The following is a 17,178-nucleotide window of genomic DNA, read 5'->3' as shown; positions in this document are numbered from 1 at the left end:
AAACAACAGCCACAGTATGGCTGCCAGCCTTCGTTTTCCCCAACCTAAGCATTTCCTTTCTCCTGCTGTCACACGGCGGGTTCCATCTTCCTTGATGATGGGGCCTGTTATCCGTGAAACAGAAGCCTCGCTCCATTGGAGTGTCACTGGCTCCAATTCCCCCTCAGCTGCCTGCCTCCCCTAGTTTTATAACCAAAGTCTGGACTCTCCACTCCTAGCTTGCAAATCTCCCCAGCTGAGAAACTGCAGTGGATATTATTTTTCCCGTGTGTGTGTGTGTGTGTGTCTTTTGCAGAAATACATACAAACAACAGGCATGCTTGATATAAAATCAATGCACCACAGGCTGGGCCAAAGCAGACTCGACACAAACGAGTTCATAGCCTCTGGCAGGTTGTGGATGAAGAAAGAAACACGGTTGTGTCCCTGAAACAGCCTGATTCTCATATCAAAGTCCATGGCTGCAGGCCTTTGCGCATGCCCATGCGCACACACATCAACAGCTTGCCCTGTATGGCTGGTGCCCTTTGAGACTGGTAGGGCAGAAGGCAGGGAGTACAACAGTAGGGGGCGCCAGAGTGAAGGACAGGCAGAGCCAATTCATTCCATGTCTTGCCCCCAGCTCCTCTCTGCTGAGTTTTGCAAAGGTAACATTCAGACTCAGGAGGAGAAAGGAGACAAGCAGCTCCCCCCCCCCACCTGTACTGGTTATAAGGAAGAAGGCAGCCAGCTCAGTCTGGCCAAGGGCAGACTGAGGTTGGTGAGGCAATGTTCCATTAGCTGCAGTGGACCAGCCTCCACTGTGGGCTTCTGGAGTGCTAGTAAAGTGGTTGGAATAGCCTCTCTAGTTTGCAAATGTTTACTGGAAGCTTGAAATCCCACGACACTTCTTATTAGAACTGCAAACACATTCACATGCACATCCACCACCTGAATATGGGGAGAGGGCATGAGGCGTCTTGTGTTCATGGGTGCGCAATGATGCGTATATTGCACTGGCGTTGAGGCGGATCATAGAGATTTCAGCTCTGAAGGAAGATCCATCATGACACTTATATCCAGATGAATATGATTTTTTGTTGAGTGGGTTTTGATCTGCATGAGGGCTTCCCAAACTTGGGTCGTCCACTGTTTTGGGACTACAACTCCCATCATCCCTAGCTAGCAGGACCAGTGGTCAGGGATGATGGGAATTGTGGTCCAAAAACAGCAGAAGACTCAAGTTTGGGAAGCAATGATCTGCATGAAGCAACCCTTCCGTCTCCTCCTACTTCCCCAAAAGAGACACCATTAGAAAAGAGAGGTCAACTGTGTACCAAGAGTTCCCCCAAAAGATGAGAAGAGAGTAGGAAATGCATTGCCCCTCCCAAAAAAAATGGACAAAAGAGGACACCAATTTGCATATGTTAATTTATGTGTACTTATGCAAATTTAGAAAGAATCACTATAATTCAAACAGAAAGAAAATACATCTTAACTTAGTGGGGAACAAGAATTGGACCAGGTAGCCTCTGTGACAGCTCAGTTTGCAGTCTAGGTGTTCAGTGTTGAGGCACAACTACAAGACCTCCCCCTTCTTAAATTGCTTTGGGTTGTCGCCAATGTTAGCCCTACTCAGAGTAGACCCACTGGCATCAATAGAGATGGCTAACTTAGGTTTCTTAATTCTGATGGCTCTACTCTGAGCAGAACTTCGTTGGGCACCACCTTTTATCTACAAGCTGGACTTAAGACCAGACACCTGCTCTGCCAGATGACTCCTTCAAAGAGAGGACCACCCTCTGTAAAGTAGGACACACGACCACCTTGTAGTAAAGAGGTCAATGTGAAGAGCCCTGCTCAAGTGACACCCCCAAGGAATTCGAGTCATAAGCCAAGGGTGGGCTTCTAGCCTGAGGGCTGCCAATCCTTCCAGGCAGTGAGGACCAAATGCCACTGGTGGGCATGGCCAGAGGCAAAAGTGGCAAGAGCAACAACATGCACCGTGCATTTTACAGTAGGCAAGATTCTGCACACGCACAACTCACACACCCCTCCTCTCTATCCTCCTTCCAGGCAAGCAGGAAGCATCATCAGAGTCCAAAGACACATCCCAGCCAGGCAAAAACACTCAGGTGCAAAGCTGGGCCAGAGGGGTGTGGCCCAGAGAAAGGGGACGTGGCCTGGGATAAGTTCTGGGGGGCTGCATTTGGCCCCTGGACCTGAGGTTCCCCACCCCTCTGTTAGACATACGGCATGGACATTGACCTTTAAGGAACAAGGGCAGACAGATCTCCCCTTTGTGATCCAGAGAGTTGTGTGTCTAGGCCTGCTCCTGTTCACCCATCACTGTGGCTTTGGCCATCTGCTCCTAAGCTACTGTCAAAAGTGAAGGATACTGGGGGGCTCCAGTTGGGACACAAAACAGCCAAGTGAGTTTGGGTGAAGCTAGTTGAGTTTTGGGGGACCCTTGGGCAAAAGGTCTTCAGTGGGTTCCCTTCTAGAGTGGCCCAACTCTTCCTCCTTGCAGTCACCACCTCCAGGTCGCCTGCCTTTTTCTTCTAAGGCCACATTCGCACCATGTATTTAAAGAACTATGGTACCACTTTAAAGAGTCAGGACTTCAACCCCCACAGAATTCTGGGAGCTGTAGTTTGTTAACGGTGCTCAGAATTGTTTGGAAACTCCCTAGAGCTACGATTCTCAGAGTGGTTTAACAGTCAGTCCCTCTTCCCAGGGAACTCTGCAAATTGTAGCCCCGTGAGGGGAATAGGGGTCTCCAAACAACTCTTAGCACCTTCAACACACTGCAGCTCCCAGAATTCTTTGTGGGTGGAAGCCATGGCTGTTGAAAGAGGTAGCGTAGGGCTTGAAATGTTTGGTGGGAATGTGGCCTGAGTCCAACCGATTCAGCTCTGTAGACCAGGGATAGGGAACCTGTGGTCCTCCAGCTACTGATGAACTCCAACTCCCATCAGCCCCAACTGGGATGACCAGTAGTAAGAGGTCAATTCTGGTTCAGCAACACCTGGAGGGCTGCAGGTTCCTCACACCTGCCCTAGATGGAGAGGTGAATGGAGGTCCTTCTCCTCACTCCAGATACTGCTTGCTACTTGACAGTGCGGTGTAGCAGTTAGGGTGTTGGACCAGGACCTGGAAGACCAGAGTTCCAATCTCCACTTGGCCATGTAACTTGCTGAGTGCCAACGAGCCATTCACAGCCTCTCAGCCTGACCCACTTCACAGGGAGAGAACCTTGAGCCGTTTGGAGGAGATGTGGAATATGGGTGCCATAATGAGAATGAAGTAGAATAAAGAAAGCGGGTGACTAGGTAACAACAGCAGATTTTAAGAACAGTAGTGATGTGGGGAGATGTCTGGTTGTTAGTGGGCCCTGCGCTTTGTCGGGGGCCTTGGAAGGTGCCCAACTGTGCCAATCTGTGATGTCAGCCCTGGGGCCATTGGGATAACTCGGGTGGGTAGTTCTACATGTTCCTAGACTACTAAAAAGTGCCAAAAGCAGATCGGCTCCAGAAAGTGTGAGATACTATGATTATAAGAGCCAATGGTGGTGTTGGACTAGGACCTGTGAAATCAGGGTCCAAATCCTCACCCAGCCATGAACCGCGCTGTGTGATCTTAAGGGGCCAGTCAGAATCTCTCAGCTTAAGCTACCTCAAAGGGTTGTTGTGAGGATAAAATGGGGAAGAGGGGGAACCTTGTTTGCCACCTTGAGCTTCTTGGAAGATAGGTAAACTATAAATATAATACTGCTACTACTACTACTACTAATTATGCATACTTTAAAAAAAGTAACATATATATTCAGGAAGGGGAAATGTTATTCCGATGACTAGAAAAATAGTACTGTTTTCATAGAACCATAGACTTGCAGGGTTGGAAGGCACCCAGGAGTCATCTGGTCCAACCCCCTGAAATGCAGGAACCACCATTTTGTGGACTTTGCAGATCCATCACATAGAAATGGCAGGATCCTTCCCCATATGTTGTCTTTTTGCCATGTGAATGTTATCGATCAGTGATTTTCTTCCTCTGAACATTAAAAACAATGGGCTGTGTTCAACTAACGTTTACTCAGAGTTAGACGCATTGCAATTAGTAAGTCTAAGTTAACCATGGCCATTAATTTCAACAGGTCTACTCTGAGTAGGCATGGCAACCCAATATTTAAATATTTAAAAGAGATGAGGTAGGAGAAAACTCCGTTCTGCCTTTAGGCTATTCGTTCATTGTGGGATGCAATCCAGAGAGCCGTGTCTCATATTTTTGAAGGCTTGTGCATGCCTAGTGAATCATTGTGCTCATTCCCATGAGTGACAGATTCCCAGGCTGTAGGACTACCTGATGTTGAGGTTCAAAATTGTGGACTGGCTTGTAGCACAGGGATTTGACAACCACCAGGTAAAAGAGCCACCTGGTGGCTAAGGATGGAGTTTGTCCCATGGTCCTACAGAGGGAGACTGTAGGAAGTAAGTCATTGCACTTTGTTCTTCACTAGCCATCCTTGTTTGGAGGTATCTTTCCAGCTGTTTGAAGGGTTGTAGTTCAGTATTAGAGCATCTGCTTCCTATGCGAAGGTCCCAGGTTCAATCCCTGACTGGGGAAGATTTCTTGTCTGAAATCACAGAAAGCTGCTACTTGTCAGTGTGGACAATACTGAGCTAGACAGACCAGTTGCTTCTCTGGGCACCTCCAAATGTTGCACCACTCTTTAAGGAGGACATATAGAAAAAGTGGTTGACAGGAGGGCCACAAGGAAGGCTCAGCAGGATGGAGAAAATAAGCTGTATGAGGAAAGAGAGAAGAAGCTGGGTGTGCTTTTCACACAGAGAATAGAAGATTGAGGGGAGACAGCACTCTTCAAAAACCAGAAGGGCTGTTATGCAGAAGAAGGCAAAGATTATTTCTCTACTGCTCCAAAGAGCAGAACATGGGGTAATGGGTTTAAGATGCAAGGAGGTAGGTTTCAGATGAACATTTAAGAGAGATTTCTTGATGGTAAGAGCAGTTCCACCATGGAACCAATGACCAACGAGCCTCTTGAGAAGTTCTACCATTGGAGTTCCTGCTTAGAACAGGAAGTTGGGCGACTAGATAGCTTGCCAGGTCCTTTTCATCTCTATGGCAGTATTCTACAGTCAAGGCAGAAGGTCACTGTTGCTATATAGTTAATCTATGCTCCGCAAGTTCAGGAAGGGGCAAAATCTTCAGTAGTTCATCAGTGGGGAGTCCTTTGGTCTGTTTGCTGACTCTGTCTAGCAACGAAACCCAGCCCCATTCAAAATCCAGCAACATCTCCCACTTCTGTCGCACAAGCATGGAATCTGCCGTTTTCAAGATTTGACACCGGGATTTTAATTTTCGACGGGGATGTGCTTAACCTCAAAATAGTTCAAGAGGGAGTTTAGTGGCTTCCTGGAATCTCCCGGGTGTTTCGGTTTGATATAAAATCTCATAAGCCGTCAGCTGCCAAGGTCTAAATGCCAACGTGTGTCAGCTATCAAATACTGCCAAACGTCAAATACTAGCAAAATGCTCTGTCATGGATGATGGGTGGAGAATATGAGAATGTTGCAGAGATCCCAGAAGAGAGTTGCACAAATGTATTTCAACATATAATGAATTGCCTCCCTCCCATTACAAACTGAATCACCCACTGCCAGGGTTTGCCCTCCCTGAAGTCTTGGGCCTGCTACTATCAACATCAGGAGTAGGGGAACTTTTTCAGTCTAAGGGTTGGGTCCACAACTGGCCCAGTTTGGTAGTGCCACTGACCTGTCAATCATCTTATGTCCTCTGATGCCAGGCTGTTCAAATTTCAAGTCAAGCGCAGGCATAGATTTATCTCCGATCTCACCACCCATCTAGAAATAAACCAGGCAGAGGGCCTTCTCGGTAGTGGCGCCTGCCCTGTGGAACACTCTCGAATCAGATGTCAAGGAAATAAACAACTATTTGACTTTTAGAAGACATCTGAAGGCGGCCATTCAGAAAAAGAAATACTGTCAAAGAGCAGGTAGTTCCTAGTGCTCTGGTGCTTAATGCTAAGATCAGAGATAACAGGTCTTTGTGCCTGGCATCATAAGATGACAGGTATCTGACAGGTAGGGATGGGTGAATCTGTCAATTCTGGTTTTTCTCAGACCTCATCCACACTTCTGCTTGTCTGTACCTAGAAAGCACAGAGTCTGAGCAGTTTTCCCCTTGCTCTGCTGCTCTCCCAGGGAAAACCCACTCTTCATCTCTAAATCGGAGCAGACATCAATTAGGAGAAAACCCAAATTGCCATTTGCTCTGATTGAGTGCTAAAGAGCAGTGTTCCCTAGGGAAAACAGAGCACAAGAGGAAGTGTGGGTAAGCCCTCCGTTTCTCATTTTCCTGATCTTAAGTTCAGTTTTCCACAGTTCCACATTGCTTTAATAATAATAATTTTTATTTATACCCTGCCCTCCCCAGCCAAGGCCAGGCTCAGGGCGGCTAACAAGCAATAATAAAAACAAGTTGAATGGATACAACTTTAAAACAAGATTAAAATACAACATTAAAATATTGAAACATTAAAATATTAAAATGCAGCCTCATCACAGGAGGAGAAAGGAAAAAGAAAGCGGGGGAGGGAATCAAATTGGCTCCAAGCCAAAGGCCAGGTGGAACAACTCTGTCTTACAGGCCCTGCGGAAAGAAATCAGATCCTGCAGGGCCCTGGTCTCATGAGGCAGAGCGTTCCACCAGGCTGGAGCCAGAGTTGAAAAGGCCCTAGCTCTGGTTGAGGCTAATCTAACTTCCTTAGGGCCCAGGACCACTAGGGTGTTGCTATTTATGGACCTTGAGGCTCTCCGTGGGGCATACCGGGAGAGGCGGTCCCGTAGGTACGAGGGTCCTAGGCCGTGAAGGGCTTTAAAGGTTGAAACTAGCACCTTAAATCTGACCCTGTACTCCACCGGGAGCCAGTACAGCTGGAAAAGCACTGGGTGAATATGCTCCCATGGCAGAGACCCCGTGAGGAGCCTTGCTGCAGCATTCTGCACCCTCTGGAGTTTCTGGGACAGCTTCAAGGGCAGAGCGAATTACAGTAGTCAATCCTGGAGGTGACCGTTGCATGGATCACTGTGGCCAGGTCGGGGTGGAAAAGGTAAGGGACCAACTGCTTGATGCGGCGAAGGTGGAAAAATGTCGCCAATTTTTTTTAAATTGAAAAGGTCCTCCTGAAAAGTTAACAGCATTTTAATGCAAGTTTTCCCTAATATACACGTTTGTACGCAATTTTAAACAATAGACACATTTTTGTAAAGCAAAGTTCCGTAATATTATGCATTTTGGTATATTATTTTCACTAATATATGTGCACACTTTACTTGAGAAAATGCATTTTTGTACACACTACTTGGCCAGAAAACTGCACTGCAAAAATTCAGAGAAGTGTGAATTTCAAAGGATGGCTATTTATTTTTCAGTTTTTGCATTATGTGAATGTATTATGTGAATTAGGTAGGTTTCCCTTAAAGGCTAATTGAACCAAATTTATCCTATCCCTACTGACAGCTGGCAGGAGCGAACTTTGGTCTGTCAAATTTCAGCCGTGACCTGTGCGATGCCAAAACCCAGCACTTCCACCTCTCACCTTCAATTCTGATCAATTCACTATGTCAACCTTCTGATGCCCTGTGACACCCCCCAAGCTCAGTGCCCAGTGTGGCCTAAATCAGCTGCTGCAGCTGGGTTTGGAGTTCCCCCAATGGGATTGCTAATCGGGCCAATGGGACTGAATTTCCCCATTCCTGATCTACATAATAGCTCCACTTTTTAATCTGTACGGCTCCACCCAGGCTCCATTTCTTGGCCACACCCAACATATAACAAAGGGAAAGGATTGAGGAATTAGATTATAAAGAAAATGATTTTATATACTCCGGAAGTCAGTATGGAGCTGAAGAAAAAGTTCAGGGGCTAAGCATAAGTGAGCTCTGATCCAATTTTCTTTTTTTGGAAATGAGAAAGCAGATAGAGAAGCATGACGAAAGGAAAAAGGGGACACAAAAAGAAACTTCCGCCATATGTAAAATGCCCGTCCAGTTTCTCCAAAGCAAGCCAGATACAGATGTACAGTTAGCCTGTAGATGGAAACCACTGAATGCCACACCCCTGATCTGAATAGCCCCACCTCTCAGATGGCTTAGCCCCACCCTCAAATCTGCATAGCTCCACCCACATTCTGTTTCTAGGTGTGATCCCAGCATGTGGTGGAATCTTGGGCTTTAAGGGTGTGTCAGAGTGCATGCTGGGAACTGGAGAAGATAGGTTAGGTAGATCAGGAATGAGGAACCTTTGGTCCTCCAGATGCTGTTGAGCTCTAGCTCTCATCAGCTCCACGCAGCATGGTCAATGGTCAGGGATGATGAGAGCTGTAGACCAGCAACATTTGGAAGGCCACAGGTCCCCTAGCCTTGGGAGAGAGCAGAAGAGACCCCTCAAATCTTGTCAGGTGTCAAGGCCGGTATTTGGTGAATATTCAGAGAATATCCAGTGAATATTTGACACAAGATTATTTGAAGGTGGGCAAATCCATTTCAGCTCCTGGAGAATGAATCGTGTAACTCCAAAAATGACACCAACATAATTTTTTTAAAGTTATTGGACAACAGGCCGGGAAACACCATTGAGCTGAATCTTTCCACGCTCAGCTAATAAAATGGTCAATAAATCTTTGTAGGTTTGCAATTTAACGGCTTGTCTCTAAGGAACGATCTCGTCCCTGTGTTTGAATGATATGTCAAAACAGAGACAATATTGGCATGTCTTTCTGTATATATATATATATATATATATATATATATATATATATATATTCTCCTGTGAATGACATAGTAAGGCCTATCACACCTCACAGAGTTCTTGTGAGGAAATAAATTTGGGGGAATAAAAATGTGATAAATCACAACAATAAAAAAAAGTAAGGTTAGTCATAGCCAGGGACACTTTTAAGTTGTTGCTGCACCCTTGGCGAGATCAACCAAACTTAATTTCTATGCCCTCCTTTTCACCAATAAATATTTCTGTACAGTGATTTGAGGAAGGGCCTGGTTCAATCTCTGGCATCTCAAGGTAAGGCTAGGAATGCCTGTAGGCTAACCGAGAAAGGTGGACCAATGGTCTGACTCTGTATAAGGCAGCTTCCTAAGTGTTTAAAATGTCTGAAGAACAAGCATTACCCCACTGCCCACATCAAGGGAAATAATAGGACAACTTTGTTGTTCTGCATTGGCCAGACCCCTTCCAGAGTATTATGTCCAGTTCTGCTCAGCACAGTTTAAGAAGGATATTGACAAGCTGGAATGTGTGCAGAGGAGGGAGACCAAGATAACCAAGGGTTTGGAAACCAAGCTTATGAAGAACGGTTGAGGGAGTTGGGCAATGTTTAGCCTGGAGAAGACTGAAAGGTGATACGATATCTGAAGGGCTGTCCAATGGAAGATGGAGCAAGCTTGTTTTCTCCTCTTCCAGAGGGTATTAGGACCAAAAGCAATGGATTCAAATGGCAAAAAAGGAGATTCCAATGAAACATCTGGAAGAACTTTCTGAAGGTAAGAGCTGTTTGAAGGTAAGAGCTGCCCTCGGAAGGGGGCAGACTATCTTTCAATGGAGGTTTATAAACAGAGGTTGGCTGTCAGGGGCTCTTTAGCTGCGATTCCTTCATTGCATGGGGTTGCTCCCTTCCAACTCTACAATTATATGGCTCTGTGCTATGATCACAGTTCAGTTTTACATTTCAGTCCACTCCTGTAGCTGCTGCATGAATTAGAACCTTTGATTCTGTTTCTTGGAGGGCAGGACACTTGAATTCCACAGTAGCACAGTTCCCCACAAGCTATATCTTTACAAATCTGAAATAACCTTGGTACTAGTTCATATGAGTGCAGTTATAGAAAAGTTTATACAACAGGAGTTACCTGCCTGGTTTCTTTTCATTGGCTCATTCCAATGTTTGCTATGTGAAAGAAACACAAGGCACCTGTGTGTTTTAAAAGTTTAGACGGCACACTTTTGATTTGAACGCTCCTAACAAAAAGATTTCAGTTCATTTTCCATCTGTTACAAAGACCTGCCTGAGACAACCTCCCTGGGCAGGTCTGTCTTATCAAAACAAGGTTTGCCAAGCTGGTGCCCTCCAGATATTTTCGATTATAACTCCCATCAGCCCCAGTTCAAAACATCTGCAGGGCACCAGCTTGACAAATGCTGTTGCATTAAAGCAGAAGCAACAGCAGGGTGCCTCCAATCCTACTCAGAGTAGACTCATGGAAACTAATAGACATGGTTCACTTAGGCTTGTTCGTTTTAATGGGCCTACTCTGAGCAGGACTTTGTTGGACACAACCCTGTGTCCATGCATCCCATTTTAAATGGTGCACGAGGGGCAGTCAAGTCGCCGAGGCTTTGTCGAAATAATATTCCAGTTTGGCTGGCAGGAGGACAGAAATCGAGGCGGCTTAGTCACCCAGGGGAATTGGGAGGGGAGAGAAAAGAACATTGGAGGGTTAAACGTGAAGGCATGACTCCGTTGTCAGTTCAAAGAGGTGATTGCTTGCCAAGTGCCAGGTTAAAAGGGAAAAAAATGCTAAAGGTTTTGTCAACATGCATGTTGGCAGGCAAAGCTTCAAACGACAAGTAATTGTTTCGTGCTGGAAGAGACAACAAGGGCTTTAAAACTGTTGTTAACCCTGCTGAGCTGAAGATATCACCTTTAATTAGTGCAATGTAAGAGCCCCATCTCTCTCTCTCTTACACACACAGAGATAAAATTCCTTCTCTCTCGCTTTCTCTCCATCACGGCTCATTGCTACAGCACATGCTGCCTTGCCCCAGGCTCAAATACCCACAGCATCTCCCGGTGGGGCTCAGAATATCCCCTCTGAAACCCTGCCAGTCCGTGTAGGCAATACTGAGCTTGATGAAGACAGTATAAGGCAGCTTCTCTTGTTCCTGTTTAATACAGTCCTTTCTCTGGAAACATGAGGACTAGAATCTTATTTAGAAAATGGCCGCAGCTCAGGGGCAGAGAATTTGCTTTGCATTCAGAATGTCCCCAGTTCAATCCCCAGCACCTCCAGGTAGGGCTGGCAGAGACACACCTGCCTTAAATGCCAGAGAGTTACCTGCTGCTGCTGCTGGTCAGTGTAGCCAGCACTGAGTTAGATGCATCAATGGGCTGACTTGGTCAGGTTACTCTGCTTTCCATCTCACATGCACAAGGCAAATTTCCCCCAGCCAGACAAATCTTCTCACATGGATCAGCCACATGGTAATCCAACCTAATCCATGATCTATGGGGTGGTATCCAACTAAATATTGTCTAGAATAGACCCGTTGACATTAATGGATTTAAGTTAGCCATGTCCATTAATTTCCATGGGTCTCCTCTGAGTAGGACAAACATCGGCTGCAACCCCAAATAAATAAATAAATAGATCCCACCCCGTGCTGAAAACTCAAGATGCCCAGCAGTTATAGAAAGTCAGACCTTGTGTTAGAACCTCAATGTCCAGGGGCAGTCTAGCTCTAAAGAGCAGATATGGGGAGGATAGGGAAGAATGGAGGGGGGTCTACTGTCTTGTAGGCTCCCTGAAGGCCACTGACATTGATACAGCCTTGATTCCATCTGCAGAGGTGCTGATAATCTGTTCAGTCACCAGGCGAAAGAAGGGAGCAGGGGAGATCCCACAGCACACTATGGCTCTGTGGATGTTGTTGGACTCCTGCTCCCATCATCCCCTGCTGGCTGGGGCTGATGGGAACTGGGGGTCCAACAACATCTACAGGGATCCATCCATGGCTGGGGTCCGACGGAGCGGAGGTTTTGGTGGTGGTGGGGAGGTATCAGTCATTGGCTTGATCAAATCGAAGAGCCAACACTTCCATCAAATTTCCAATCAGTTCAGAGACTGGCAGAGGCAGGAGCAAGATTCCCACCACTTCAAAGTAATGCACTTGCAGGAGGTTGGACTAGGTGACCCTTCCAACTCTACAAGCTTGTGATTTTATGATTCACTGCAGGAACCCTGGGAAGTTCCCACCTGATGTCAGCTTTTGAGCAGGTGAAGGTGGACGTGGTCCATAAAAGGCAGGGGAAGGTTGTGCTGTGGACTGTGCTTTGAAGTCCCAACAATCAGCTGATTGTTGGTGCTTCAAAGCACCCACCAGTGCTTGCAGAGCAATGTGTGGTTTTCTTTAAGCCCCCAACAATCAGCTGATAAAGTTTGCCTAGCCTTGCATCCTCCTGCCTTCCTTCTCCCTGAGCCCCACTTTCCATAGGCACTAAAGAAGGTCCTCTTACACCAGGAGTACAACTGGATCCAGCTCTTTACCTATCTTCCCTGCCACAGGCCAAGTTTGCCACACCTGACATCACAGGTGAGACCCATTTCTGCCTGCAGGGTTTTGAAATCAAACCATACAGGTGAAAATGCAACCAGCTGATCGTTGGCGACTTCAGAGGATTGCACGCAGCTCTTGCTGCAAGCACTGATGACCAGGGTGCTTTGAAGCCCCGGTGATCAGCTGGTTGTCAGGATTTTCAAAACGCAGCTCACAGCACAAATTCCCTTCCTCCTTCTTGGACTAGGCCCATCTTTACCTGTCCAAAACCTGACATCGGGTGTAGGATAGGTGGGCTTAGTCTGGTCAGAACAGCCTTGCAGGCCAAATGAGAAATTCTTGCAAACTCAAATAGGCCCATGGGGCCAAAGGATCCCATCGCTGCCCAAGACCAAACTGTCTGAGACGCTACTTCTGACCTTCAAGGGACCCTCAGCCAGAGCAGGATCTGGGCCAACCTGCTGACCTCTTAACACCTGACAACACCGATGTAACAAACTTGAGAACTCTCCTCGAACTGACCACCAGTTCATCAGCTCCAGCATCCTCTAGTTTCTGTTTCCTGTTTGCCACAGTGGCCAATCAGGTGCCTCAGTCTGAAAAGTCCACCATCAACCACCAGGGCTTGAAGGCAGTAACCCTCATTTGCCACAGATCCCCAGCAACTGGATATTTAGAGGTAGCCTGCATCTGAAGATGAAGGAACCATTCCTAACCTCTGTGGCTGGTAAGAACAAAAGAGGAGTCCTCTTGAGTCAGGCCAGATGTGCATCTAGTCCATAAATCTGTTCCTACAGTGGCCAGCCAGGTGTTTTAGGAAGGCCACAAGTAGGTCATGAGGTCAACAGCTCTCTCTTGCTGCTGCTCCCAACCAACCCTGACTCCGATCCTAGGAGTAGCATATAGTCATCAGGACTGGTACCCGTTGGTTGTTTTATCCTCCATGAATTTTGTCTAATCCCCTCTTTCACAGCCATCACCGCTACACCATGTCAGAAGTTCTGTTGCATTTGCTTTGTCCTGAGTATGTTGCCAATCAATATTGCCAAGCTATCAAGAGGAGAATACATATGCTCACTCCGCTGGAAGAGCTGCAGTTCCCGGGAATGTCTGCAACGACTCTGACAACAGAAAGTTCTCTGCACATGCTCAGAAGCCCTTTTCTCCAGCCAGCCCAGTTGCCAAGGACAATTACCAGCTACTTAGCCTATCTTAGGTGAAACCTGGACCAACAGTATCTTCAAGACACGACATCGCCAGCTGGAAAGTGGCGTTTGGCTCTGTGTTTGAGATGAAATGTGTGAGCGTCACAGAACTACAAAAGAGCAGCAAAAGAAGCCATCGCTGGGACATGCTCTCTGCATGCATGTTCACTGCACTAAATACTTTGAAAAATAGACAGATGTGAACTCACAGAGCTAAGGCAAAATATTTCACCTATCCATGCCAATGGTTGTGTTAAGTGTTCAGCCGCTACACTATTTCCAAGAAAACAAAACAAAAGAAAAAAGCAGGCACCTTAAAACTCGAAAGGCCTACCATTTTCATGGCGAGAACAATTGCCCTCCCCTCAAAGTCTGCTTTTGTTTCATTTTACAACCCATCAAGTTTCTGGCCCTCCCTGAGGTTTTTGAGGAAATCTCAAAAAACCATGGCAGTAGTTGTGTGTGACAATTGTGTCTGTGTGTGAGTTGGGAGGGAGGAGAGGCTATTGTGACAGAAGGCAAAGTGGAAGGAAGAACCAGAGTCGGTTGTTCTTTTAGAGATCACAAAGCAAGATTTCATGATTTGGGGAATGGGGGGGGGACAGTGGTGGACCCCCACCCTCAAGTTTTTATTGACAGTGGAAAGGCCTTAGTTTATCCCCTCTGTGGCGGTGGTGAACAGGGCATCTGAATCATTCGCAACGAGTGCAACCTTCAGATGTATGCCTGTGAGGAAGAAACACTGTTTCTGATTGCAGTGTTGGATCCAGGCTTGAATTAATTTGGCAGGGTGTGTATTTGTGTGCATGTTGAAATAACCACAGCTGACGCTCCCCCCCCTCCCCACACACCCTGTGGTCTAATCAGTAGCAAACACTGGAGATTGGGGAACTGTAATTGCATCACTCAATAAATCTTGCTCATTCAACTCTCCCCACCAATGGGCTGATGGCACTAGAAGCTGCCCTTGAGCTATGGGGCACCCCCCTGGAATGTCTTGCTCCTTCTCTAACCCAAGGAAGACACAGGAGGGTAGCAGGTACCCTTTTGCACTGAGAAACCGGGGCTCCGAACCAAGAGAAAACCCCAGCGATGGGAGTCCTCTCTCTTTGAGCGGCCCCCTTAGAAGCACTTGGCTCTCGAATCCCCCCCCCCTTGACTGGGAAGCATAAAGGACACCAGGGAAGCCTCAAAGCAAACTCCCCCTTTCTTCTTCTTTTTTTGTCATGGGTTTGGGTCGGGACTGCAACCGGCTAGCTGGCATCCCTTGGTACACGGACCACACAACGACATTCTCCTCTCCAAACAAAGAGACGCAACCGGAGGAACGAAATCTTGTCGGAGGATAAAATCGGCAGAGCTTTTCATAGCAAACCTGCCCCCCAAATTTGAGCCTTTCCTTCATCAGCCTGGCTCCCAAACCTTCCCAAATGAAGACCATCACAGAGGAAGGCCTGAGGAAGTTGGAGGCAGCATGGAGGAAAGTTCCCTTTGCTGTGTCCACCTCCTCTTCCAGTAGGAAAGGGGGGGGGGCTTTCCAGGCCCTAGAGCCGGGGCCCCGATTTTGATAAGCCCAGCAATCCCTTGCTCAGAGTTCAGCCCGCCTTGCTTGACCCCTAAAATGCAGGATTAAGGGATCTCCTCCCAATGTCCGTTCTCCCCACCCCAAACACAAGCGGATTTGATCCTCCGACATCAAAACAGAAAAAGCAGAACAACTCTAAAGGAAAGCAAGAGATACACCATCCGAACCCCCCCAACAAACCCCTACAGTGCCCCCACTTCAAGACATTCCAAACATAAGGGAACGAGAACAGAGGTTTTTCTCTTTTTTTGTAAAAAGAAAAGGAAAAAAAGAGTCAAAAACAAGAGTACGCCATCAAAAAAGAAGATAAAACAGCCTCAAAAGGAGCCGGAAGGAAGGAAGGAAGGAAGGAAGGAGGGAGGGAGGGAAAGAAGGAAGGAAGAAGGGAAGGAGGGAAGGAGGGAAGGAAGGAAGGAAGGAAGGAAGGAAGGAAGGAAGGAAGGAAGAAAGAAAGGTATCATCACTCACTCTCCAGGTCTGTGTTTAGTGCGATTTTGGCAGCCGCAGATATGTAGGTACAAGCAAGCAGGAACAAGGGGTTTTGAGGGGTTCTCAATGTTCGGGTGCGTGTCCCCCCCATTTAGTAACAATGTTTTATACAAGTTCAAAGAAGCATTGTGAGCCAAGCTGATCTTCTTTCTCTCTCTCGTTCCTCCTCTGTCCCATCGCCGATCTCGGTCCCCCACCGCCATCCCTCTGTCTGTCCGTCCATTCCTTCCTGGGCGCGAGAGAAATTCCTTTGACATATTGGTTGGGTGGGTTCTGTTGTCATTCAGTCGAGGTTGGGTTCCGATCCGCCACTTCCTCCTCCTCCTCCTCCCCCCTGCTGCCCGGCCGCCAGGCCCCACCCTCCCCACTCAGATGAAATACTCCTTCTTGTCATCCCCACCAGTTTGACCGCCCTCGGCGTTGATAATGGCTGTGTCTGCGTCTGGGGCGTCGTCCGAGCCTTTGGCCTCGTGGGTCAGGTAGGTACCTGCATAGGGACACAGAAAAAGAGAGGAAGCTACCGGATGGGGTCATTTGGCTTGGAGCAAAAGTGGAGCTTATATAGGATGGCTAAGTAAAGTGGGAAGGGTCTGTACCACCACAAGGGAACAAGGGACTTGCATGGTTCACCCAACCACACCTCCAAAAGACATGGCTTAGATCAGAGGTTCAGCGCCATGGGCATAGGCAGGGGCAGCAACTGGCCCCCCTAAATCAAGTAAGTAAATAGAAAATACTTAACCAAAAGTATTTGGTTAGGTAAAGGGACCCCTGACTATTAGGTCCAGTCGTGGCCGACTCTGGGGTTGCGGCACTCATCTCGCTTTATTGGCCGAGGGAGCTGGCGTATTTGGTTAAGTACTTGGGATGCAGGTGATGCTGTGGGTTAAACCACAGAGCCTAGGACTTGCTGATCAGAAGGTCAGCGGTTCAAATCCCCGCAATGGGGTGAGCTCCCGTTGCTCGGTCCCTGCTCCTGCCAACCTAGCAGTTCGAAAGCACGTCAAAGTGCAAGTAGATAAATAGGTACCGCTCCGGCAGGAAGGTAAACAGTGTTACCGTGTGCTGCTCTGGTTCACCAGAAGCGGCTTAGTCATGCTGGCCACATGACCTGGAAGCTGTACGCCGGCTCCCTCAGCCAATAAAGCGAGATGAGTGCCGCAACCCCAGAGTCGGCCACGACTGGACCTAATAGTCAGGGGTCCCTTTACCTAACCAAAATTAGAAATGATCACAATATTTGAAATGGAAATGCTCGCCAAGGTCACTCTGATGATGTTGTGGCACATTCTAGTGACCTGACAGAGCGATAGGCGTGGCTTCCACGAACTGACCAATCGCGTCACAGGTAGCTCGGTTCTGGAACAGGACAGGTGGGTGTCTTGCTGCCCCAACATAAATCCTGGCTACGCCCACATTCAACACCCCCTTTCCTAATAACTCCAGCTAGATTTGGAGCCCAAGGGCCACTTTACCTTCTGGAGAACTCTTTGAGGGCCATATGCAACTGGTGGGCAGGGCCGGAGG

The 17,178-nt window shown here is 47.5% G+C and overlaps 1 protein-coding gene across 4 annotated transcripts in view; it reads right to left on the bottom strand.

Moving 5' to 3' along the window:
* Window positions 1-275: 275 nt before the first annotated feature.
* The window catches only part of CADM3 (cell adhesion molecule 3), a 99,869-nt gene continuing 82,966 nt past the window's right edge, over window positions 276-17,178 (bottom strand). For 2 of the 4 annotated variants that reach the window (XM_081891748.1, XM_081891750.1), the window contains one exon: window positions 276-16,168. In XM_081891748.1, coding sequence (XP_081747874.1) covers window positions 16,020-16,168 — 149 coding nt within the window. In that variant the 3' untranslated portion in view covers window positions 276-16,019. The remainder of the gene's footprint in view (window positions 16,169-17,178) is intronic. The other 2 variants (XM_081891749.1, XM_081891751.1) reach the window with 1 other exon arrangement.

This window comes from Podarcis melisellensis, assembly GCF_964234715.1.
Source record: "Podarcis melisellensis genome assembly, chromosome: 16".
Lineage (NCBI taxonomy): Eukaryota > Metazoa > Chordata > Lepidosauria > Squamata > Lacertidae > Podarcis > Podarcis melisellensis.
Note: the sequence above shows the minus strand (reverse complement) of the source record. Positions and strands in the feature narration are given on the sequence as shown.